The 27,059-nt window shown below is 45.2% G+C and overlaps 1 protein-coding gene across 3 annotated transcripts in view; it reads right to left on the reverse strand.

Annotated features, from left to right (window-relative positions):
• Positions 1-27,059, reverse strand: part of SMG6 (SMG6 nonsense mediated mRNA decay factor) — an 890,340-nt gene that overhangs the window by 271,674 nt on the left and 591,607 nt on the right. For all 3 annotated transcript variants that reach the window (XM_069226152.1, XM_069226151.1, XM_069226153.1), the window contains one exon: positions 8,681-8,882. In XM_069226152.1, the coding sequence (XP_069082253.1) occupies positions 8,681-8,882 (202 nt within the window). The remainder of the gene's footprint in view (positions 1-8,680; positions 8,883-27,059) is intronic.

The raw sequence follows: 27,059 nt of genomic DNA on the forward strand, positions 1-27,059 counted from the left end.
GGCTATATTCGCCCTCAGATATTCGGTTTGGTTTGGACCAGGTACCCAAAAGGACATAGGTGAGGGTTTCATTGAATGGCAAAAGGGGGTCTGAAGTAGAAGCCACTGGCCGAAGCACCTACATCAGGAGATTAGACCTGACCTCTACAGTAGGAAGCTCAAGGCAAAGGACCTCAGCTGCCCTACTGACCACCGTGCCATAAGTTGCTCCCTCTGCTGTAGCCACGGTAGGAGAAGACAGCATGCCAGCATCAGAAGAAGTATCCAGACCACTGGCATCGCCCAATTCCTGAGCTCAGTACAAAGATGGGTCATCCTGGTATTCATAAGGGTCCAGGGACCCCTCCAATTCTTCCACAAATTCGTACCCATAGGAAAAAGGGTCGAAATCCAACCTGGGGCGAATAGGCCCCATCGAAGACAAAGGCGGCGTGTCAGCAGACGCCACTCCGACGAGTCTTGGGGATAAGAATGGGGTCGACGTCGATAGTGGGCACTACCGACGTAGGGAGCGCCAACAATTGACACAGTGCCGGGGAACGTCTCAAAGGTGCGACAGGCGCCGGTGCGGATCCGGAGGTGACCTCAGTGGCCGAAGCCGCGGAACCCGAAGGCCCCTCATCTGAACCCGTTGGGCCCAAAGGCCCCGTATCGGGGTCGGTCCGCCCAAAGATGAGGCACATGGTCTCATAAAATTCTTTACGCTGGGCGGAGGTCGCTCCAGGAAACTCCGGGAAGCACAGAGCTGACCTGGATGCAGGCTCTGAGGTCGGATGCCCTGAACGTCAATGCTCTTCCCGCGTTGCATCAGCTGAGCGACGGCGCAAAGTTGGAGAGTGATGGGATCTCTTTGACTTCTTCTTCTTACCTTGACCTGAGGATTTTGAAGAAGACGAGTGGTGATGGCTCCGCGAACGGTCTCGAGACCTTCCTCTCGAGCGATACCGTGACTTATGTGGAGTCGAGTCGGGCCGCCATTAGCTTTAGGGACTGCTCCCTCAAAAGCCTTCGGGTGCATGGCCCGGCCCTCAGAGCACGACTTCGGGTCGTGTTTGCTCTCGAGACACCACAGACAAACCCAATGAGGATCCGTCACCGACACTGTGCAGTGACAATCCTCGCATGGTTTGAAACCGGTCTTTGGGGATATCCTCGACGCACCGAATGTCTCACTGGAAAACTCGTCAAAACGGTCGAAGTTGGTCAAAAACAGACCAGGGCAGCTCTTCTCTGGATCAGCACATGGCGTGGAAAGAAATTAACTGATGTCACTGCACAAAGGTGGTGTCTATATACTACTCCCGACGTCATCATGGCAACTACGACACCCGCGGAGTCAAGCAACACCACCTATCGACACGCAAGGGTATTGCTCGAAGAAAAATCTCTGGATCCAGTCTGACGCCTTGGGGAAATTCTAAGGTAAGGAATCTGCAACTAGAAGTCTCTATCAGATTCTGAAAACAGGCATTTCCGGAGCCCTGCTAGCCTCTGCTGGAGTAAGTTCCTGATCTTCAAGATGTGACTTTCCAGGTCCTGGACCCTTGGCTACCATCAGTTAAATTACTCCTGTGAAATCCTGAATTTCTGAACTCTCTGCACCGTACTTTGAGAAAGTTAACTATTAGCTTTCAGCTGGCCTAACCTGGTGCTTGTATCCTGACTGCACTCCACCTCTGTCCGCTTCAACTTGTGACTCTGTATCGGTCTAGCACAACCAGATATTCATAGTTTGTGCTTATTGCTTCTTGGCACTATTTGTAATTAAACCTTTAAAATGTCATAATTCTGGTTCTATTCATTGGATCTGATCCATTTTGGTTCCATTTTATTTTTTAAATGTTATTCTGTCTTAACTTGTTGTAGGACTTCTCATATTGTCTTTGCACTTGTTTTTACTGTTTGTGTGCTGCATAAATACTTAGCATAGTCTCACTAAATTAGGCCTGACTGCTTTTTTACCTAGCTACCCAACGGTTAAGCACTGGCTAATTTAGAGACGTTTGTGGTTCACCTTGACAACGATTTTGGTTGTTGCTTGAGAAGGGATTTTCACCCCTCTCAAAAAATTATATTTCTTAAATGGACAAAGAGAGCTGGCTGAAAGCCCCTGTGAAACAAATGACTTACCTTCCGGTAATGCTCTTTCTGGTAGAGACTCTAACTGCATATTTATCAAATTTTGAATACTTCCCCGTGTGTAAGAATGGATCCAGAACCTTTTTAACAATACCTCAGCACGCTCCCAGGTGACACAGTGCAGCTCAGAACGGTCGTTGTTCCACTCCAGAAATGATGCACGGGCCAACATAGGCACCACTCCTAGGTGCTGACATCAGTTGCTTTTGAGTTGTCCAACCCCATTCGCAGATCCCCAACAGCAAATTAGTGTTGACCAGTATGCAGATTCCTAGACTTGGGATCTTTTCATAGAAGTAGTCCAATTCACAGAATGGGGAAGATGGGAGGGCCGGTGAGGAGTCTGTGGTTAGATAGAGTTGGTAGCAGAAATAGTGTTACCAAAGGTAAGTAACTTATTCTGTTGATAGACACCTCTAACTGAGGATTTCTCACCTTTTGAATAGATACCAAAGGAATACATATTCACAGGTGGGTCTGTGAATTTTATCAAAACAAAGTTCTGAAGAACCAAAAGAGTGAAATAACCATCTCAGCGAGCCTTGGCGTCCAGACAGTAGTGTTTTGTGAACAAATGGAGGAAAGCCCACTTAGCAGCCTGACAAATGTCCAGAACAGGAACTCCACAAGACAAAGCAGTAGTAACAACTTTGTTCATGGGGGAATGAGCCCTTAACGCTTCTAGGGACTGTGAGTAGACAATATCAATACAGAGCACGATGCAGCAAGAGAACATTTGTTTCTACATGGTTTTGCCCTTTTATGTTTATGCGAACCCCACAATGAGCTGAACTTCCACTCGATGTTCTCTGTCACGATCTGTGTAACAGCTCAGTGCTCTTTTGGGGTCCCTCCTCCTACATAGAGGGGTGAAACTGAGCATTCAACACCAGTAAGGTGATGGTTCAACCAACTTGGAACAGTGTCACTAATTCTAAAAGGAAGGATGCCCACGTCCACAGAACAGGTTTGTCTGGGAAGAAGGTGGTAAATGGCAGATTTACACAAATAACTTATAGCTCGCTCAACCGACATGCCAATGTTATAGCAGCTAGAACACTGTCCAAAGGGACAACTTTGCAGTGGCTCAATAGAGTGCACATCAATTACAGACCAGGCTAATCTCACTGTGGCATAACAAATGGAGAAGGAGTAAATACATTTTCAAGTTCTTTTAAAAAATGCATCTCAACAGGTGAATTAAATAATAAAGGTTTATCCGGCAACCGTGAGAAGACAGAAAGAAACGAAAGTTATCCTTTAACAAAGTAACTTGTGTTGTTCCAAAATTGTAGACTCAGTACTACCAATTAGACAGGAGTTCAAAGGGGCCCCTAACGCAACAAATTTATAGGAATAACAGCCCTCACTCACCCATAGGTGGCATGCTTTATCATCGGCCCATGCTCCTTGTCAGGACGGCACTGCAATGCCTGATGGGCACTGCTAGAATGCTCTTTTCCAGAGATCTTTTATAGAACAGCTGCTGGTAATGAGTGAATGTGAGAGGGACTAAAAGAAATATATACAGAAAATTGACCATCGGTACCAAAAACAATTATCGTTAATGAAAAGTGGTACCTATGTCTAGGTTAAAAACAGAAAATAAGGGAAATTCAGAAAATAGTGGTCTAATTCCCTAACAAAATTGGGATAATGTCTCTACTCCTTAATTTGAGGGTTTAAATCCAGAAACAATGAGCCATAGAGCAAAGCAGGTTGATGAGAAGCCAGCTCCCTACTGGACACCACAGTCATCCAGGTGGCCCACCCCAATCCATTAGTGATCATCAGTCACCTCTGTCAGGTTTGGGTGGGAAAGTGAGAGTGGCCTGCTTTAGGACACACTTAGATTGGTCAGCCACGACTGCAGTTCTCGAGTAAACTCCTCCAAGACCAGGATAGCGCTGGAAAGGCAATCTTGATGCTGGTCTCATTGGAATTTTGAGAATCACTGTAAGACGTGCATGGGCCACCTGTAGTGATTGATAAGGAGGATGCACAAAGCTAAGAGGCCAATAAGCCGCAGAGCCACCCACACCTGGATCAAGGATCGAGCCCAAGACAGCAAAACTACTGCCCAAATGTCCTGCACTCATTGCTGCAGAAAAACAAACTTTACTATCTCTAGGATCACCCCCAATGAATAGAGACCTCTAAGAGGGAATCCAATGAAACTTTGGCTCGTTTATTGTGAAACCCAACAATGTCAAAAGTTCCACCGTCGTCTGGAAGTAGCCCACCACTGATCTTCATCAGTCAGTATTAAGGTGCAGTAAAACATGAACTCCAGACCTCTGAAAATGGCCAACAACTACTACCATTGTGAACACTCGAGTGGCACTGGTGCAGCAAATTGGGAGCATGGAAACTGAAAATGCTCATGGCTCATCCTGAACCAGACAGTGCTTGTGAGACTGCATTACAGATATATAAAAATACAAGTCTAGCTAGTTCATGAAGACCATCCAGTTTCCCAGGTACAGCAGCTATGATCTGAGCCATAGTTAACATTTTGAATTTGTCCTGCCGCAAGAAGGCCTCACGAGTTGGAGGACGGAGATAGGCCTGAGGCTCTGTCCTTTTTCAGGAGAAGCTGAAGGCAAGAGTAACAACCCCAGAATGTCTCAGAGTTCAGTAGGCTCTCTTTGGCACCCTAAGTGAACAACAGGCACACTCCCTGTAGCGGGATGGGCAGAGGTTCTGCTGAAATTAATTCGGACGTTGGAGGAATCTTGGGTTGAGAGGAGTGAAAAGATACAGTATAATTTGTTTGAAACAAATTGCAAGACCCATCTGTCAAATGTGATCCCCAGCCCAGGAGCAAGTGCTGAATTCTGCCAACTGAGAGGGCAAATATGGTTGAGGGCCAAGTAAAGCAGTTTGTTGATTGTTCTAGTGGGGGAAGAGAAGTTGGAAGAATAGTGTTCGTGCTGCCCCACACATTACCAGCTGGATTCACATCCATGGCCTCAAAAGGACTGAGGTGTCTGCTGTATCACTGGCTGAGAAGATGGACTCTGCCTGCGTGCCAACCCCCTTTCCACTAATGGTGAGGAAATTGTTTGTCAGGGTGAACAGCCCCAGAGAACACAGTATAGTTCTGGTATCCTTAAAGAGTTCCCAAGGGTAGTCTGTTGTGTCTTCGAAGAGATGAGGGCATGTCCATACAATCATGGGTTGGCCTAGTATAACTTCACATTACTTGGCTCATCTAGCATAAAAATCAATATGATTTTGAACTTTCATCTTATCTGCAACAATAGTGGACTAAGTATGTATATTACATCACATAATTCGTTGCCCAAAATGATTTCATCATTATAAAATTATAATTCATTAAACAAACCTAGATCACAAATATATTATTAAAACCCAGCCCAAACACTCTTCATTCAGACACAATATTTACTTTAAAAGTCCATGGTGATGAGAATTCCTTTTAGACATCAGAGGTTCCTCATTTAACTTTCCTCTGGATAAATATTAAAATTTAAGTTGTATTTTAAAGGATTCCTCTTCTCTTAACGAAGCAGGTACATTGCAAAAGAACTCAGTGGATCTCATCCAGCCATATCTATGAAGCACAACATTGGTGCAATCCGTGGTATGCTGGCTGCATGGATAACATACTTGACCACATTCTACCTGTCATGTATCATTTGAGCCAGAGGCACTACAAGATCCTCTGCGACAGCCAGCAAGTTCTCACTGGAGAGGTCCCAAAGGGCATGTGTGCATCAGCCCAAAAGACAGACTGAGCTTACTGATTGCAGAGCTAAGCTGGAAAAAGAAAACTTATGTATAAGAAAGATGTAAATCCTTTTGGATTCTCTGTCCTGAGGATTGGTCGGAAATCAGTTAAGGTTCACTTGACTGGTTGAGGCCTGTGCAATGTGGTGCTTACTGAGAAAATGTAGGTCACAAGGCAGTGGTATTTTACTTCAGGCCACCTGCCAAGAACAGGGTTTTGACCAGGTAGCCACCAGAGTATCTGCGAAGAAATCATTAAATGGGGCAAGGCAAGACTGGCACCCTTGATCTCCGCAGACAAGCTGCAACCACCGCCATCACCTTGTGAACATCCGATGGGCGATGGTAAGGCCAAAAGGGACCACGTTGTGACCTGCAGTGAACAGCAGGTAATGCCGGTGCGCAGGCAGTACGGGATGTGAAAGTATGCATCCTGCAAGTCCAAAACTATCATACAGTCTCCCGGGGCCACGGCAGACAGGACCTCAATTTGTCACTACAGAGACTCCATACACAACCGCATTGGTCAAGATCTACAGTGACACACTGAATTCACGGGGGAATAAGGATTCCCTACTGAGCAATATTGACTTCTGTAGCTAAATAACAGATGTCTGAGAAAATCTGGTAAAATCTGGTATGACAGTCAAGGAAACGTTCAGACAACAGTGTGACCATTTGTGGATCTTAGAACAATGATGAGACAGCACAGAAGTTCATATTAAAGTATATACCACCTAACAACTGAGATGTATGTGATCAATGTAGATAGCATCTAAGCAGGGTGACTAAAACAGTGCACTCGGCAGAAGCCCTCTGAGATGTGTTGTTCCTGAATTGTGCACCACGGGATCAGCTATGGTCTTAACAGAGCAGTCCAGGAACAGGATGCGGGATCGGGGAGTGTCTCAAAATACATATAACTCTTACCACTACACCCTCTTTGCAAAAACCGACATGAAGCTACTTCTAAAACAAGCATGCATATGCTCTTAGACAAAGATGGCCAGATTCACAATACCATTTGCACTTGAAAGTTCAACTTAACACATTCAAGGAGCTTGATTTATGTATGGAAGGGATTCATAAAAGGTGAATTGCACTCAAAAATCCATCTGCGCATGTGTAATATTCTGACAGAATGGCTTTTAGGCATGGGTGAATCCTATTCCAGGGCCAGAGAATGGCATTCTCGGGTGGGATACTACTGGAATGTTTGTAAATACCCACAATGTCTCAAGTTTGAGGGCTTTCAAAAACATTTTCCCTGGAAATGTGTGCAAATTCACTCATGTCAAGGACATGAGTAAGTCCTTTTTCAGAGTGGCACTCGAGGGAGGACATCTCCAAAACTGGTGGGGTGGATAGGCAGAGGTTTCTCCACAGAGGTGGAGTAGAAGCCTAGAGGAAAACTTTCCCCATGGAGAAAAAGACAATAAAAGAGTTTATCTTCACAAACGCGCTGCCATTTCTAATTGTGCACAATATTGCAATGGGCATGCAGAAAGCTCTTGACAAGGCCTTAATTTGGCGCTCACAAAACGTTTCAAGAGTACTCCTTAAACGTGCGGCTGTTGCAGGTCTCTAGGAGTTTTGAATTCTTGCTATTTGCAAATATACATCCATGCAAGGTCGAGACAGAGCGCAGATTTAACCTCATCTTTCAGAATCAGGGCTCTATTCACTCATAAATACACAGATGGATGCTCTCGCACAACACACACACTCCTACAAAATGAGGCGTTTTGTCTCACGCATGCAGTCTCTCTCAAACACAACAGAGACGCTCCTGCACATAAAAAACAAACATTCGGCGTCTCGCACACATGATCTTATACAGCACCGGAGTCTTCTGTCATACATTACAGGCTCGAATGCGTACTCTGCCGCTTCAATATTGCTTCATGAAACACACACACACACCCATGCTCTCACTCACACAGCTGCTCCAAGAAACAACCGGTACAAGTGTGCACACTGACGCTCTCGCAGACACACCAGCATAACAAAAGATATTGATACTTCAACGTCAGGGGTAGTGAACGCTTCATAAATGCAATTACAACACAATGAAGTATACGCACTTCTCTTCCCAATGGCGTTCACCAGATACTCTGCCCCGTTATCCACGGACATTCGTACACATTTTTGCTTCTATGCGGTTATACGGACACATCGTGAACTTCTGCAGTGTCATAGAAGCCAGTCTTACTCACAGCTGCTGTCTTATTCAAAATAGGCAGGCTTGCACACACAATCTTTAACATACACCTATATGACGGGTAGTCCAACAGGCTCGCAGCCATTCTGGGTTACCCGCTAACGCTTTCTGTACAGCTGACTGACTTGTAGGCACACTGACTTCCTTACACACACACGCGCAGGCCCGCCCTAGTGAGAGGGACGGACGCTGGCTAGCTTCCTAGGGTAGAGATGTGCGGCTGGGAAGAGGGCGGGCAGGCCCTCAGGCATGATGCAAACCATTTGGAGCCGAGAGAGAATGCTGCCAATACAAGCTGTACTATTTAAACAAGTAAGGAAATGATGGTGCGTCCAGAGGGCCAGCGAGCGCGCGCGCACAAACACACACCCCCACCTCCAAAGGAAGTAAGGTTTTTTTTTTCTTCATGACACAAAGCTGGATGTCAGCGGTTAAAAGGTCGATATTTTCCCTTAACACCCTTCTCAATGACTTAATCGTGTTCCGTTTGCACAGAAAACTTCCCAAGAATATATTTAAAAGAAGAAAAAGCAGGAGAAGAGACGGAATCTCTGCCCTGCCTCTGACCTTATCCGAGCTCTTCTCCACGTAGCAGGGGTCCTGGGGGGCAGCCAGAAGCGGCACAAAGCCAGAGAGGAGCCGGTCCTCGTCCAAGAGCAGCAGGCTCAGGTCCTCGTCCGGGTCCTTGTAGAGGGGCACCTCAGACTGGTTCACCATGGTCAGGGTGTTACAGAAATCGGCCAGCGTCGCCCACACGTCAGTGGAGGCCCTGTGAAGACAAGGCAGAGAGAGGGCTCAGTGGTGGTGACGGAAAACCCCATCGCGTTGCACTGAACCAACGAGCTGTCCCTGGAGCGCACGCACAGCAGACAGTGTCAGCCACCACAGCGTCTTCAATATCAAACATGCTAAAAGGGCAATACTTATAACTAAATTCATTTACAAATGGGCATTTCTCTTAGTATCTTCAGAAGCCAACTCCCAGAGGAATTATTATTGGTGAAAAGCAATCCGACCTGCTGGCTTTCAACCTCAATCTGCCGAACCCGCCAAAACCCGCGTCATCATTTTAGATAGGAATTTCAGCCTCGGATTCCACATCAAGAATCTTGTAATTGTGGGTTTTATCAACTCAAACTTTTCCTTAACCCTTCACCTTATCTACCACCTAGTGACTTAAAACTGCTGCACAATGCCTGGTCATTTCCCACCTTGACCTGTGCTTTAAAATGGGCCGGTATTCACCGGTACTAAGCACCGGCACTGTTTCATTTTGTCCCCTTGAGTACCGGAACTTAACGGCTAGGCCTTGACACAGGTGGTGCTCCTCTCATCATCTCGTGCCCCGGCAGCACTTTTCTCACGCCTCGCACTGATTCACTGAGCTCCTACAAGAGCGCCAGAACAGCAGCTTTTGTCACCAGGACACATCAAGCCTTCCAGCAGGGGTGTGGCGGCAGGGATAATGGTTTCCCCTCTCATCTTGCACAGTGAGGGTTGAGAAGTGACGTAAAATCGAATGGGCCGGGGTGTGGGCCACATTTTTCAGGGCAGTACAGCTTTTTAGCACGCCCCTTGTTTTAAATAACTGAAAATCTTAGCTCATCAGAAATTTAAATCAAACATTTTTACTTGGATGTAAATCCCTACCCTCTCCACCAAGTTGATGATTAACTTTAAAGAAAAAAAAACCTAAAAGGCAACTATATATATATATATATATATATGCAAAACAAAGTTGTCCTACTAAAGATATAATATAAACGTGCAGGGCTACTACTACCAGAATGCATTCTGTAACTCACCAAAGTATTTAATCAAGTAATCAGGTGCCTGCAATTATTTGCTCAACCCAAGCGTTTGGCCTGTGACCAAGGACGAGACGTCTGAAACGTGCAAGGCGTGGATAATGTGTAAAGAATTCTTTCAATATTACTGGCTTTGCTGCTAGAGAGGTTTGGTGCATTTCATCCCCTTGTTTCATATGGGAAACCAGACATAACCCAAGTAGACAGGAGGCTCCATGGAATGTATGACACTTTCAGACAGTTTGGGGTTTTAGCTGGCAATGCTTTTGCAATGTGGGGCTTGTAGTTTTCTTTTCTCATTATAAGCAACGTTTTTTTAAAAATTACAGCACACAAAACTTTGAAGGCACAAATCAGAGACTGGTTGAACATACATGTTTCATAACATAGAGCCACTTAGGAGCTACAAAGCCCAAGTCCATATATTGTTTGGATGTGCACACACATCATCTATAAAACCCCATAACAATGACCATAGTTTGGCCTTTTTTTTATTATAGTGAATAAGGAATCTTTTCAGGCCCTGCTTCTGAAACTGGCTGTATTCATTCATGTAGGCTTGCAGTGAATCTTTCTATCTCTTGGCATCTAATTAGATAACGGATAAGATCCATCCTGGCAGAGTATGTATCCTCTACACTAGAGGCACTTCTGATGTCCGAAGTGGAAATATTATGCAGGAGGTGGTTAATGCACTTGCTGGAAAGATCTGAGCCCATTCTAATCAAAGGTTCAACTCACCATAAAATTGCTCTGAAGGTCAATGTGCTTGTCGGAAAGCACAGCATGCAACCAGTTTGCTTTACGGAGATAGCTCAGTTGGTTATGTTTTTTGTTGGAGATCCTTGTATTACCTGCAGGTCACTAGTTAAAAGCTTGTGATATAGATTTGTGAGTTATGACCATGCGTCACGGAACTGCATGCAAAGGAGAAGACATACATTTCGAACCTTACTGTTTTTTCTTCAACCTTTTGTTATTTTAAAGTCCTTATAAAAGAGGGTTACTTTGGGTAGTAAGAAACACTTATAAGTAATTGCTGTGTAAATGGTTATTAGTGTCATAACTATTAGACAGGTACTTCTGAAATTCTAACAATGCATGCAGATTTGATGTATGGAAAGCTTGAACGGTTCAAAACCTAGCGTCACCCCTTGCCTCGCCCTTAGCACCACCCTTATACCCGTCTGTGAGAAAGTAGCCTCTTTCTAGCCTTGTTATCCCCACTTTTGGCCTGTTTGTGAGTGTATGTCAGGGTGTTTTCACTGTCTCACTGGGATCCTGCTAGCCAGGGCCCAGTGCTCATAGTGAAAACCCTATGTTTTCAGTATGTTTGTTATGTGTCACTGGGACCCTGCTAGTCAGGACCCCAGTGCTCATCAGTTTGTGGCCTATATGTATGTGTTCCCTGAGTGGTGCCTAACTGTCTCACTGAGGCTCTGCTAACCAGAACCTCAGTGGTTATGCTCTCTCATTTCTTTCCAAATTGTCACTAACAGTCTAGTGACCAATTTTACCAATTTACATTGGCTTACTGGAACACCCTTATAATTCCCTAGTATATGGTACTGAGGTACCCAGGGTATTGGGGTTCCAGGAGATCCCTATGGGCTGCAGCATTTCTTTTGCCACCCATAGGGAGCTCTGACAATTCTTACACAGGCCTGCCACTGCAGCCTGAGTGAAATAACGTCCACGTTATTTCACAGCCATTTTACACTGCACTTAAGTAACTTATAAGTCACCTATATGTCTAACCTTTACCTGGTAAAGGTTAGGTGCAAAGTTACTTAGTGTGAGGGCACCCTGGCACTAGCCAAGGTGCCCCCACATTGTTCAGGGCCAATTCCCCGGACTTTGTGAGTGCGGGACACCATTACACGCGTGCACTAGATATAGGTCACTACCTATATGTAGCTTCACAATGGTAACTCCGAATATGGCCATGTAACATGTCTATGATCATGGAATTGCCCCCTCTATGCCATCCTGGCATAGTTGGCACAATCCCATGATCCCAGTGGTCTGTAGCACAGACCCTGGTACTGCCAAACTGCCTTTCCTGGGGTTTCACTGCAGCTGCTGCTGCTGCCAACCCCTCAGACAGGTTTCTGCCCCCTGGGGTCAAGCCAGGATTGTCCCAGGATGGCAGAACAAAGGACTTCCTCTGAGAGAGGGTGTTACACCCTCTCCCTTTGGAAAATGGTGTGAAGGCAGGAGAGGAGTAGCCTCCCCCAGCCTCTGGAAATGCTTTCTTGGGCACAGATGTGCCCAATTCTGCATAAGCCAGTCTACACCGGTTCAGGGACCCCTTAGCCCTGCTCTGGCGCGAAACTGGACAAAGGAAAGGGGTGTGACACTCCCCTGACCTGCACCTCCCCTGGGAGGTGTCCAGAGCTCCTCCAGTGTGCTCCAGACCTCTGCCATCTTGGAAACAGAGGTGCTGCTGGCACACTGGACTGCTCTGAGTGGCCAGTGCCACCAGGTGACGTCAGAGACTCCTTGTGATAGGCTCCTTCAGGTGTTGCTAGCCTATCCTCTCTCCTAAGTAGCCAAACCCTCTTTTTTGGCTATTTAGGGTCTCTGTCTCTGGGGAAACTTTAGATAACGAATGCAAGAGCTCATCCGAGTTCCTCTGCATCTCTCTCTTCACCTTCTGCCAAGGAATCGACTGCTGTCCGCGCTGGAAGCCTGCAAAACTGCAACATAGTAGCAAAGACGACTACTGCAACTCTGTAACGCTGATCCTGCCGCCTCCTCGACTGTTTTCCTGGTGGTGCATGCTGTGGGGGTAGTCTGCCTCCTCTCTGCACTAGAAGCTCCGAAAAAATCTCCTGTGGGTCGACGGAATCTTCCCCCTGCAACCGCAGGCACCAAAAAGCTGCATTAGCGGTCCCTTGGGTCTCCTCTCAGCACGACGAGCGAGGTCCCTCGAATCCAGCAACTCTGTCCAAGTGGCCCCCACAGTCCAGTGACTCTTCAGTCCAAGTTTGGTGGAGGTAAGTCCTTGCCTCACCTCACTAGACTGCATTGCTGGGAACCGCGACTTTTGCAGCTACTCCGGCCTCCGTGCACTTCCGGCGGAAATCCTTTGTGCACAGTCCAGCCTGGGTCCACGGCACTCTAACCTGCATTGCACGACCTCCTAAGTTGTCCTCCGGCGACGTGGGACTTCTTTGTGCGACTTCGGGTGAGCACCGTTTCACGCATCCTCGTAGTGCCTGTTTCTGGCACTTCTCCGGGTGCTACCTGCTGCTAAGAGGGCTCCTTGTCTTGCTCGACGTCCCCTCTACCTCCCGGTCCAATTTGCGACCTCCTGGTCCCTCCTGGGCCACAGCAGCATCCAAAAACGCTAACCGCACGATTTGCAGCTAGCAAGGCTTGCTGGCGTTCTTTCGGCGGGAAAACACTTCTGCACGACTCTACAAGGCGAGAGGGATCCGTCCTCCAAAGGGGAAGTCTCTAGCCCTTTGCGTTCCTGCAGAAACCGCAGCTTCTTCTGTCCAGTAGAAGCTTCTTTGCACCCGCAGCTGGCATTTCCTGGGCATCTGCCCATCTCCGACTTGCTTGTGACTTTTGGACTTGGTCCCCTTGTTCCACAGGTACCCCAGATTGGAAATCCAGCGTTGTTGCATTGTTGGTTTGTGTCTTTCCTGCATTATTCCTCTAACACGACTTCTTTGTCCTTAGGGGAACTTTGGTGCACTTTGCACTCACTTTTCAGGGTCTTGGGGAGGGTTATTTTTCTAACTCTCACTATTTTCTAATAGTCCCAGCGACCCTCTACAAGGTCACATAGGTTTGGGGTCCATTCGTGGTTCGCATTCCACTTTTGGAGTATATGGTTTGTGTTGCCCCTATCCCTATGTTTCCCCATTGCATCCTATTGTAACTATACATTGTCTGCACTGTTTTCTAAGACTATACTGCATATTTTTGCTATTGTGTATATATATCTTGTGTATATTTCCTATCCTCTCACTGAGGGTACACTCTAAGATACTTTGGCATATTGTCATAAAAATAAAGTACCTTTATTTTTAGTATAACTGTGTATTGTGTTTTCTTATGATATTGTGCATATGACACTAGGTGGTACTGTAGTAGCTTCACCTGTCTCCTAGTTCAGCCTAAGCTGCTCTGCTAAGCTACCATTATCTATCAGCCTAAGCTGCTAGACACCCTATACACTAATAAGGGATAACTGGGCCTGGTGCAAGGTGTAAGTACCCCTTGGTACTCACTACAAGCCAGTCCAGCCTCCTACATTGGTTGTGCAGTGGTGGGATAAGTGCTTTGAGACTACTTACCACTCTTGTCATTGTACTTTTCATAAGAGAAAAATATACAAAACAAGTTCAGTGTATATACACATAGCCAAAAAGTTTTGCATTTCCTCTTTTCACTCTTTTCTAAGTGCTGAAAAGTACTTCTAACTTTCTAAAAAGTTCTAAAAAGTTTTTAAAGTTTTTTTCTCTGTCTTTCTAAAAGCTCTGACAAACTTTTTTCTCTTTTTCTATCACTTTAACTCTCTCTAAAAATGTCTGGCACAGGCCAAAATGTTGATCTGTCCAAACTTGCATATGATCACCTTAGCTGGAAAGGAGCAAGGAGTCTCTGCATAGAGAGAGGTTTGAGTGTAGGGAAGAATCCTTCCTTGGAACTGTTACTTAACATGCTTAGAGAACAAGATAAGGCTAAAAGTGCCCCATCTGTTGAAAAAGTAGCTAATGGTTCTCAATCTGATCCAGGGACTCCCCCAGGTAAAGGTTCAGGAAAGAAACTTCTTAGCCTTCCCATTACAAGACAGTCTAGCATAGTTGGTAATGATGAAGAGCCACACCATACAAATAGTGTTGTCTCACATCATAGCAAAAGCATTTACTCACAACACAGTGGTACTGATGTTTCTGTTAGCCAAGCTGTTAGGGTGCCCTCTGTAAGGGACAGGTCTCCTTCTGTTCATTCCCATCATACCTCTGTATCTAGAAATGACCCTCCCACCAACCCTGATGACAGATTGTTAGAAAGGGAACTCAATAAGTTGAGGGTGGAACAAACCAGACTGAAGCTTAAAAAGCAACAGCTGGATTTGGATAGACAGTCTTTAGAATTAGAGAAGGAAAGACAGAAGTTGGGTTTGGAAACCCATGGTGGCAGCAGCAGTATTCCCCATAGTCATCCTGCAAAAGAGCATGATTCCAGGAATCTGCACAAGATAGTTCCCCCTTATAAGGAGGGGGATGACATTAACAAGTGGTTTGCTGCACTTGAGAGGGCCTGTGTTGTACAGGATGTCCCTCAAAGGCAGTGGGCTGCTATCCTATGGCTATCATTTAGTGGAAAAGGTAGGGATAGGCTCCTTACTGTGAAAGAAAATGATGCCAATAATTTTAAGGTACTTAAGAATGCACTCCTGGATGGTTATGGCTTAACCACTGAACAGTACAGGATAAAGTTCAGAGACCAAAAAGGAGTCTTCACAAGACTGGGTTGATTTCATTGACCATTCAGTGAAGGCCTTGGAGGGGTGGTTACATGGCAGTAAAGTTACTGATTATGACAGCCTGTATAACTTGACCCTGAGAGAGCATATTCTTAATAATTGTGTGTCTGATTTGTTGCACCAGTACTCGGTGGACTCTGATCTGACCTCTCCCCAAGAATTAGGAAAGAAGGCAGACAAATGGGTCAGAACAAGGGTGAACAGAAAAGTTCATACAGGGGGTGACAAAGAGAACACTAAGAAGAAAGATGGTGAAAAGTCTCAAGATAAGCATGGGGATAAGGGTAAAACCAAAGATCCCACTTCAAATCTTAAACACTCTTCAGGGGGTGGAGATAAAACAAATTCTTCCTCTTCTTCTCAACCTACACAGTTTAAAAAGCCTTGGTGCTTTGTGTGTAAAAACAGAGGCCATAGGCCAGGGGATAAGTCCTGTCCAGGTAAACCCCCTGAGCCTACCACCACTAATACATCAAGCTCTAGTGCCCCTAGCAGTAGTGGTACTAGTGGTGGGACTGCTGGCAACAGTCAAGTTAAGGGTGTAGTTGGGTTCACTTTTGGGTCCATAGTAGAAACTGGGGTAGTTAGTCCCAAGACAGTTTCTGTCACACCTAGTGGCATTGGCCTTGCCACACTGGCTGCTTGTCCCCTTACAATGGATAAGTACAGGCAGACAGTTTCAATAAATGGTGTTGAGGCCTTGGCCTACAGGGACACAGGTGCCAGTATCACTTTGGTGACTGAAAACCTAGTGCATCCTGATCAACACATCATTGGACAACAGTATAAGATTATTGATGTCCATAACTCCACTAAGTTTCTCCCCTTAGCTATAATTCAGTTTAGTTGGGGTGGAGTTACTGGCCCTGAGCAGGTGGTGGTATCACCTAGCTTACCTGTAGACTGTCTCTTAGGTAATGACCTAGAGGCCTCAGGTTGGGCTGATGTAGAGTTTTATGCCCATGCAGCCATGCTGGGCATCCCTGAGGAATTGTTCCCTCTCATTTCTACTGAAATGAAAAAGCAAAGGAGAGAAGGCCTGAAAACTCAGGATCCCTCTCCAACAACAGGTAAAAAGGGTATCACAGTATCCCCTAACCACCCTACCATTCAGGATACCATTCCTGTGGTGGGAGAAATCTCTCCTGGGGTGGCACCTGTTCCAAGGGAATCATCAGCTGGCAAAGCTGGACTCCCTGAGGTAGAAGTACCTCTCTGCGGGATAACTAACATTGGTGAGAAAAAGAGCACCATTTTAGTTAACATGGAGCATCCCTCCAACCCTCCCAGAGAAACTTTAGTGCAGAAACTCTGCACTGCCTCACAACACTTAGGACAGCATCCCTGCCCTAGTGTGGAGCTCATAGGACAGCATCCCTGCCCTGCTCCAACCCAAGAGAAACAGCATCCCTGTTCTCTCTTCCAGGCATATGGACAAAGTTTTTGCCCAGCTATGGCTTTTCTGAGACAGCATCCCTGTCTGGCATTTCCATCACTACAAATAGGTTCAGTGGACAATTCCCACTGCTCTAAACTAAAACTTACTGATAGAAACTATGAAAATACATCTTCACATTGTTACTTAGCTAAAAAACTTCAAACAGGGTGGTTTACATCCTCACAGGGAAGTAACCATATAGTGGATGATAAAGGGAGTAACCAGTCTATTGCAGAGCTACTCACCACTTACACAATAAAGTCTCAACTGGCCAAGGTTAGCCTTATTGTCCTTCGTTTGGGGGGGGGGTTGGGGGGGGGGGTTGGGTGAGAACGTAGCCTCTTTCTAGCCTTGTTACCCCCACTTTTGGCCTGTTTGTGAGTGTATGTCAGGGTGTTTTCACTGTCTCACTGGGATCCTGCTAGCCAGGGCCCAGTGCTCATAGTGAAAACCCTATGTTTTCAGTATGTTTGTTATGTGTCACTGGGACCCTGCTAGTCAGGACCCCAGTGCTCATACGTTTGTGGCCTATATGTATGTGTTCCCTGAGTGGTTCCTAACTGTCTCACTGAGGCTCTGCTAACCAGAACCTCAGTGGTTATGCTCTCTCATTTCTTTCCAAATTGTCACTAACAGGCTAGTGACCAATTTTACCAATTTACATTGGCTTACTGGAACACCCTTATAATTCCCTAGTATATGGTACTGAGGTACCCAGGGTATTGGGGTTCCAGGAGATCCCTATGGGCTGCAGTATTTCTTTTGCCACCCATAGGGAGCTCTGACAATTCTTACACAGGCCTGCCACTGCAGCCTGAGTGAAATAACGTCCACGTTATTTCACAGCCATTTTACACTGCACTTAAGTAACTTATAAGTCACCTATATGTCTAACCTTTACCTGGTAAAGGTTAGGTGCAAAGTTACTTAGTGTGAGGGCACCCTGGCACTAGCCAAGGTGCCCCCACATTGTTCAGGGCCAATTCCCCAGACTTTGTGAGTGCGGGGACACCATTACACGCGTGCACTACATATAGGTCACTACCTATATGTAGCTTCACAATGGTAACTCCGAATATGGCCATGTAACATGTCTATGATCATGGAATTGCCCCCTCTATGCCATCCTGGCATAGTTGGCACAATCCCATGATCCCAGTGGTCTGTAGCACAGACCCTGGTACTGCCAAACTGCCTTTCCTGGGGTTTCACTGCAGCTGCTGCTGCTGCCAACCCCTCAGACAGGTTTCTGCCCCCCTGGGGTCAAGCCAGGCTTGTCCCAGGATGGCAGAACAAAGGACTTCCTCTGAGAGAGGGTGTTACACCCTCTCCCTTTGGAAAATGGTGTGAAGGCAGGGGAGGAGTAGCCTTCCCCAGCCTCTGGAAATGCTTTCTTGGGCACAGATGTGCCCAATTCTGCATAAGCCAGTCTACACCGGTTCAGGGACCCCTTAGCCCTGCTCTGGCGCAAAACTGGACAAAGGAAAGGGGAGTGACCACTCCCCTGACCTGCACCTCCCCTGGGAGGTGTCCAGAGCTCCTCCAGTGTGCTCCAGACCTCTGCCATCTTGGAAACAGAGGTGCTGCTGGCACACTGGACTGCTCTGAGTGGCCAGTGCCACCAGGTGACGTCAGAGACTCTTTGTGATAGGCTCCTTCAGGTGTTGCTAGCCTATCCTCTCTCCTAAGTAGCCAAACCCTATTTTCTGGCTATTTAGGGTCTCTGTCTCTGGGGAAACTTTAGATAACGAATGCAAGAGCTCATCCGAGTTCCTCTGCATCTCTCTCTTCACCTTCTGCCAAGGAATCGACTGCTGACCGCGCTGGAAGCCTGCAAAACTGCAACATAGTAGCAAAGACGACTACTGCAACTCTGTAACGCTGATCCTGCCGCCTTCTCGACTGTTTTCCTGGTGGTGCATGCTGTGGGGGTAGTCTGCCTCCTCTCTGCACTAGAAGCTCTGAAGAAATCTCCCGTGGGTCGACGGAATCTTCCCCCTGCAACCGCAGGCACCAAAAAGCTGCATTACCGGTCCCTTGGGTCTCCTCTCAGCACGACGAGCGAGGTCCCTCGAATCCAGCAACTCTGTCCAAGTGGCCCCCACAGTCCAGTGACTCTTCAGTCCAAGTTTGGTGGAGGTAAGTCCTTGCCTCACCTCACTAGACTGCATTGCTGGGAACCGCGACTTTTGCAGCTACTCCGGCCTCCGTGCACTTCCGGCGGAAATCCTTTGTGCACAGTCCAGCCTGGGTCCACGGCACTCTAACCTGCATTGCACGACCTCCTAAGTTGTCCTCCGGTGACGTGGGACTTCTTTGTGTGACTTCGAGTGAGCACTGTTTCACGCATCCTCGTAGTGCCTGTTTCTGGCACTTCTCCGGGTGCTACCTGCTGCTAAGAGGGCTCCTTGTCTTGCTCGACGTCCCCTCTACCTCCTGGTCCAATTTGCGACCTCCTGGTCCCTCCTGGGCCACAGCAGCATCCAAAAACGCTAACCGCACGATTTGCAGCTAGCAAGGCTTGCTGGCGTTCTTTCGGCGGGAAAACACTTCTGCACGACTCTACAAGGCGAGAGGGATCCGTCCTCCAAAGGGGAAGTCTCTAGCCCTTTGCGTTCCTGCAGAAACCGCAGCTTCTTCTGTCCAGTAGAAGCTTCTTTGCACCCGCAGCTGGCATTTCCTGGGCATCTGCCCATCTCCGACTTGCTTGTGACTTTTGGACTTGGTCCCCTTGTTCCACAGGTACCCCAGATTGGAAATCCAGCGTTGTTGCATTGTTGGTTTGTGTCTTTCCTGCATTATTCCTCTAACACGACTTCTTTGTCCTTAGGGGAACTTTGGTGCACTTTGCACTCACTTTTCAGGGTCTTGGGGAGGGTTATTTTTCTAACTCTCACTATTTTCTAATAGTCCCAGCGACCCTCTACAAGGTCACATAGGTTTGGGGTCCATTCGTGGTTCGCATTCCACTTTTGGAGTATATGGTTTGTGTTGCCCCTATCCCTATGTTTCCCCATTGCATCCTATTGTAACTATACATTGTTTGCACTGTTTTCTAAGACTATACTGCATATTTTTGCTATTGTGTATATATATCTTGTGTATATTTCCTATCCTCTCACTGAGGGTACACTCTAAGATACTTTGGCATATTGTCATAAAAATAAAGTACCTTTATTTTTAGTATAACTGTGTATTGTGTTTTCTTATGATATTGTGCATATGACACTAGGTGGTACTGTAGTAGCTTCACCCGTCTCCTAGTTCAGCCTAAGCTGCTCTGCTAAGCTACCATTATCTATCAGCCTAAGCTTCTAGACACCCTATACACTAATAAGGGATAACTGGGCCTGGTGCAAGGTGTAAGTACCCCTTGGTACTCACTACAAGCCAGTCCAGCCTCCTACACCGTCCCGCACTCCACCCCCCCCAGTCCACCCCTCCTTTTGGTGAGTAGCTGCACTTATTTTTTTCCATTTAAAGCGCTGACCCTGGCTATGGAAATGTTCTCCTCCTTGGACTACCAAAGAAAAGCCTTAATCTGTGCAAAAAACTGACTTGCATGCTGCTGTCTGGCTCTTGCGTGAATCACATAAATATGACCACAGCACATCAGTCCTCTCCTTGTTAAAATGGTTCCCAGTATTTACAAAATGGCCTGATTAAACCATAAAGTACTACAGCTGAATATCCCCAAATATCTCTTGCAGAAACTGACCAGGTCTTTCCTCTACTGTAAGGTTGGAAGCAACACAATCCTTCGTCTCCAGAGCAAAGTTTTAAGAAAACCTCATCTGCTGGCAGTTTCTTTTCAGAACACGCACTCATGATATGGAATTAACCACAAGTACCCATCAGAGTACTGAAACCCTTCGACTTAGTTAAACGTTCTCTGAAACTTCACTTACTTTAAAATTTATTAATACATAATTTTCGTTTGCTATCCTGTCCTGTTCATTTCAAGCCTATGTGCAGGAAAATATTGGCAAGTTTAATGTCTGGATGGTCTCTGCGTTAGACTTGATTGCTCCTATACACTTCCTGCCGTTCATCGCAAGTCACATTCTGATCCTGGGCATATCACTGCACTAGCCAATGAGAAACATGGCTGTAAATTATTGGAAAAATCTAGCAAAAAAGCTGAAAACAAAAATACAAGGCTGTGCACATGAACTACAGATTCCTACTTAGCCAAGCTCGCTGGTTTTTTTTTTGTCACCTCTCTAGTGAGAATGCCTCCTGGAAGCTTGAAAAAAAATATTAAGCCAGACAGTTTGTTATTTTTTTCTGCCTTTCTGTAACTCTGCTTCTATAGCTAGTACAGCACATACTATACAGTCTATTTTTATGATTCCAGAAACAGCCCAAAAGATTCGAAATGCCATTAAATAGGGGTCACCAGGCAATCTCTGCTGGGCTAGTGTATATATATATATCTATATATACACACGTTATTAATCCTATCATTAGTCCATCAGTCTGTCAACCTACAAATTCGTCCCGTAAGACAAGCTCCTTCTAGCGGTCTGAAAAAAGGCATACATTATCCTACTACTAGAAGAACCCTCCCTGGACTCTGCGACTCTCAGCAATTACTGCCTCATCTTTTCGCTTCCTTTCTGGGAAAAGGTAAAGAAAAACATTATCACAGCTTTTATCATGCCACCTCCCAGGAGTTTATCATTATCATTGGTAACTCTTTTCTCACCCCAGCTCAAGGCTGAGTTTTGGCCTTTTCTTGATACGGGGGTAGCACCAATTTCAATTCAGAATGAACTGCCTATGATCCAGGATCAGAGCAGAGTTGCAATTCTCATCCTCCTTGATCTCTTTGCAGCCTCTGACACAGCGGGTCACTTTAGTCTGGTGGATAAGCCAGTGAGTGCGACAGCAGGCCTTATACCGGTTTTAGTGTTTTGTAACAAACAAGAGTCCACCAGCCTTCATTTGCCTCCTTTCAGATCAGCCGCCAAACTTTTCCTGTGCGGGTTTTCACAGGTGCAATTCTCGATCCCACACTGTTTAACATCTATGTAGCCTCTTTGGTTGATATGATTAATGAATTCCAGCTATTCTGTTTGTGTTATGCTGAGAATACAGGTAATTCGGAGACTTGATGCTGTAGGGGATGCAATGAACTTTCAGGACTTAACATTATGGCTAAGTGGATGTTGAATAACTGTTTAAAGTTAAATTCAGATAAAACGGAGGTACAGGTAAAGTTGCTGGTGGGCATCCCATTCCCTTTGGTCCTTAGACTGGGGGCCAGAGGTCTTTGCCCAATGCCCTACTCCAACAGTGTTGATTAAACAAATATGGATCATGTTGAGGAGGCTCTTTAATTTATTATTCAGACTGAGAAAGATGCATCTTCTTGGTTTCAACATATGAAAAGCATAAAGAAGATTATTCTTTTCCTTCCTAAAATGTCTCTTTACCCCTTTGAACAAAACCATGCTTGGAGCCCACCCTGATTAGTCTAAAGCTCTCGATCTCAGTCTCACTGCTCACTCAATTCATTTGGTTCATAATAGTGCTGCTTGCCTACTCCTAAACCTGTGTTGTTATACTTAGATTACGGGTCATCTGCAAACTCTCACTGGCTTTCGATCCAGAAGCAAATTCTTTTAACGTTACTTTATTAGTTGAAAGGCCTTGTATGACCACAGATCAATTTTTTAATTCAACATTTCTCCTACAGGTTTCCGAAGATAAAATTCGGTCATTGCAATTGATCGTTTTACTACCAGCTAGCAAACGCCTGGAGTATGCTACCATTTGAACTGAGATGTCACACGAATTATCTCTCTGAAGAAGCATGTTACTGGTACGATGCATGGAGAGTGATAAAGGACAAGATCAAGCAAAATTAAAGCACACAGTACTCCTAAATCTGTTACTGCACACTAAAACAAGCATTTGCAATGCAATAAGTCTCAAATTTGCTTGAGTTAGAGCTATTGGCATTGTAAATTTATAACTGGATTTTCTTGCCACATAATTTGGTCAACCCTGTCTCATAATTTAGTTTTTTCCTGTCGCAGAATTTGAGTGCAGCAAAACAAAATGAAAATGTTGGCACTTAGCATCCTAATTTAAATCTGCCAAGCTAATTCCAATATAATACCACTTTCACTACCCCACCATCAGAGTTGCTAGCTGGCTAACACAATTACCCCCAAAAAAGGCACAAGACAGCCACAGAAGAGAATTAAACTAGAGGACTCACCCAAACATATCAAGAGTGTTCAAACAGTCATAGTGTAATAAGGATGTTACATTGGACTGAATTATGGTAATAATTGTACTATGGAGAGATTATTAAAACCTATACAATTATCATATAAACCTTTATCAGAAAAAAACTTTTGACATTAGCCTGTAATGCTCAAAACAGCCCACAGAGGGCACCATAACAAAAATATAATTTGTAAGAAAAATGGTCTGTAACCATATTGTTAACCCCTAGAGGGCATAACCCCATGAAAAAAACAGAAGAAAGTAATGCAGTGTAACCATATACGTAGCCCTTAGAGGGTGTTTTTAGGGCTAGCAGGCCTACTGGAATGACATTACAAACTAGGACTTTAAAACAAAACTTCTCCCAGCTGTAAAACTAAAGTTCAAGTCATGCGAAAGCTTAAAAGACACTAAATGGTGGGGGTGGGTTATTGTTTTGGGGTATCTACTAACCTATTGTGGGGAACTAGAGATGATGTAGACAGAAAGAGCATTTTGTAGGAAGTCCCATTGTCCTACGACCACCACAGGCTCAGTTATGAGCAAAAATGTTTTGTAAAAGTAATGCCCTGCAAAGCATTGTGGGGCATGGTCATGAAACCATACAGTCAGCCCTTAGAGATCATAACCACATGAAAAAGAATGGGAGAAAGCAAGGTAATGTAACCATTAATTTAGCCCCTAGAGGGCGTACTGCACTATACATTTTCAAGGCTAGCAGGCCTATTGCAATGATATTACAAACGATGCTCATAAAACATACCTTCTCCCAGCTCTAAAACAAATGTTCTAGCCATGAGAAAGCTTCAAAAGACAATGAATGGTGGTAGGGGTTATTATTTTGGAGACCCCTACTAACATATTGTGGGAACTCAGAGATGATGTAGACAGAAGGAACACGTTGTGGTCAATGTTCCAAAGGTAGTCCCATTGCCCAAGACCACCACAGTTTGAGTTATGAGTAAAAATGTTTTGTAAAAACAAAGCCCTGCAAAGCATTATGGGACAAGTTTCTGTGCCACAAATATTTTAATATGTTGACATGACTGTAATGCACAGTCCCTAGAGGGTACCACAACGAAAATATACATTTGTAAGAAACATGGTCATGTAACTATATGGTTAGCCCCTAGAGGGCACAGCCACACAAAAAGAAAATGACAATCAATAATGCAGTGTAACCATATATTTAACCGCTAGAGGGCACAGTGCATTACATATTTTTCAGGGGTAGCAGGCCTATAGCAATGATATTACAAACTAGGCCCTACTCCCAGCTGTAAAACAGAAGTTGCAGCCATGAGAGCGCTTACAAAGACACTGAATGGTGAGAGGGGTTATTTTGGGGTGCCCCTAACCCAGAGGTCTTCAAAGTGGGGGACCTCAAGTGATCCACGAGGGGGCGTCAGACTGGGCAAAAGAAGCATTATACAGATAACAGGCCTTTGTTTTAAGCATAAACATGTTATTGTATTTTTAAAAAGGTAACAGTACTTAACTGCAATGTTTAAATAGGTCTTGACATATTTAAACATTGCCATCTTTATAAAATAATTGTGAAAAATTCTGAGAGGGGGGCCCCAATGATTTGTATTTTTCAACTGGTGGGGCACGGCATTAAAAAGTTTGGAGACCACTGCCCTAACCTAATGTGGAGTCCCAGAGATAACCTAAACAGAAAGAGCGCATCAGGGTGAATGTTTTTTAGGTGGTCTCATTGTCCTAGGACCACCATAGTTATGAGCAAAAATGTTTTGTAAAAGTAATGCCCTGCAAAGCATTATGGGGTAAATTTCATGAGTGCAATGCTCCCACAGTCTAACCCATGTACTCCAGCCCTGCAATGTCTACCTGGCATGCTAAGTCAGTAATGAACAGGGGTATTCCCGCATGGTAATGTTGTGGGAGTAGTTATTGCCCATCCTAAACCAGAGAGCATATTTAGCATTTCTCCTTTTCGTTCTTGACCCCCGTGGTAAGTTCTATTGACTGGAGCTGGTTGTTGTGTCTGAGCCAGGAACCTCTGCAACGATCCTCCTCTGGTCCGAGAGATTTTGCAATAGGCAGATCTGGTTGCATCCTGCCTATTTAAGGATTTTGTTATCCATGGTGAGTGTCAGTAAGTTCAGTGTGTGCCTCTTGTCTCATGGTTAGTGCCAAATTGGGCAAATCGTGATCAAGATTAATGTTGCCAAGAGTCTGCCCTTTAAGTTTGTGACTCTGACTGGGTGCACACACGTCTAAATGTATCATTTGGCACTATGAACATTCAGTGGACTACTTCTGGAAATTCTACTCACCCCTTGAACTGTGGCCTTTAATCCCTGTTTTCAGCACTAGCACTTGGAGCCCAGGTGCACAGGACACCCTGAAATTTCAGATTTTGCCCAGGTTCACTTTGCCAGCCTCTAACATCCTATTTTGCAGTCTGTACTCAGTTCACTTTTGTCTTACACTGTGAACGGTCTTTCATCCACCGTGTCATGAAATGTCCTTCAGATATGCTCCCACAAAATACCATTATGGTTCTGTTCTTGCAGTGCCTTGAAGTACCTATACAAACGGTGTCCTTACATTCATGTGAGATACTGCCATTTTGGGATACCCATCAGCTATTCTGACTACCAACCTTGGGCTGGACTATAAATTACTGATCACGTCCTGTGCCTTCAGTTAACTTGCTATGAAGATATTGTGACTTGAAATACCTTTCCAGTACTGTGCATAAGGTATAAAGTGCCCATCTGCTACTATACTTGAAAAGCCTATTGGATACTGTGCTTGGAAATTCTCATTAGATTCCGTGTGATGCATTGCATATTAGATGCTGTTGCATTTACAGGTGCCGGACTGTAACATCCCCACCACATAATGTGCTAACAACTGTGCACAGGTGATGTTGCACAAAATGGCATAAGGTTCATAGCTGTGATCTGCACATGAATTAGGAGTCCATGAAATGCCCATTCTTTATTGTGCCCATGGCACAGTTCCATACTATTTCTGTTTGACATGCCATGAGTTGGAGCTCAAGACTTTCCATCAAATTGTTTTTTCTTAAAGTCTTCTTAAGTCGAGAGGGTACATCCAGACATGGATCTACTCCTTGATCAATTTAAAGTCCAGCTACACATCAGTGATTATGCCACATTGGCCCTGGGGTAGTTTGTCTCATACAGTGAGGAAATGGCCCACTGTTCTGACCCAGTTGTCCCTACTTGTTCAGGATTAGACTGATAAAATATTGGTTCACTGGTTTCAACTCAGACACAGGCTGAATTATGGGACCAGAATATTGTGGCCTAGAAATCTAAAAGAAAATATAATCCATAAAGGAGGCAGTGGGTCTTCAATTAATCGCACCTGACCCGTGTTCCAAAAAATATCACTCCGTGGTCACCCCCAAGGTCAAAAATCTTGCTTGTGTGCACAGGTGTTGTCAACATATGTATCTGCCAAACCCCCTGGCGGTTTTGCGTTGCCAAGATGATCAGAGGAGGTACAAAGATTATTAGCACCGTAAGCCAAATATATTTTAGCCTGTGGCACTTCCGTTGCAGTGATCTCCCTCACCCAAGCTTAATAGTTGTATCTACAGCCCTCAGGATAAGTCTTGGCTAAAGGTTAACATCGGGCTACAGGTCACCATCGGTCCACTACATTTCTACAGGTGTAGAGGCTCCTGTTGGTGTGTCAAACCTTTTTAGGCCATAATTTGGGAATGGCTAGGGTAAGAACCCTCCGGTTCTGGTTCTTCTGGCGGTTTACTTTTTACTTCTACTGCAGTTTTTTGTGTTTATCAAAGATTATCGTCTGTCCAAAGCAATGTCTCTCAATATTCAGTATAATTTTAAACTGCTTAGAGCTCCCAACAACCTTGTCAGTGGAGGGAAATAAGCACTGCCTCCTCTCACCTACTGACAGTCTTCTGTGCTCACTAAAACACCATAGGAT

This window comes from Pleurodeles waltl, chromosome 3_1 (genome assembly GCF_031143425.1).
Source record: "Pleurodeles waltl isolate 20211129_DDA chromosome 3_1, aPleWal1.hap1.20221129, whole genome shotgun sequence".
In the NCBI taxonomy this organism is placed as follows: Eukaryota; Metazoa; Chordata; class Amphibia; order Caudata; family Salamandridae; genus Pleurodeles; species Pleurodeles waltl.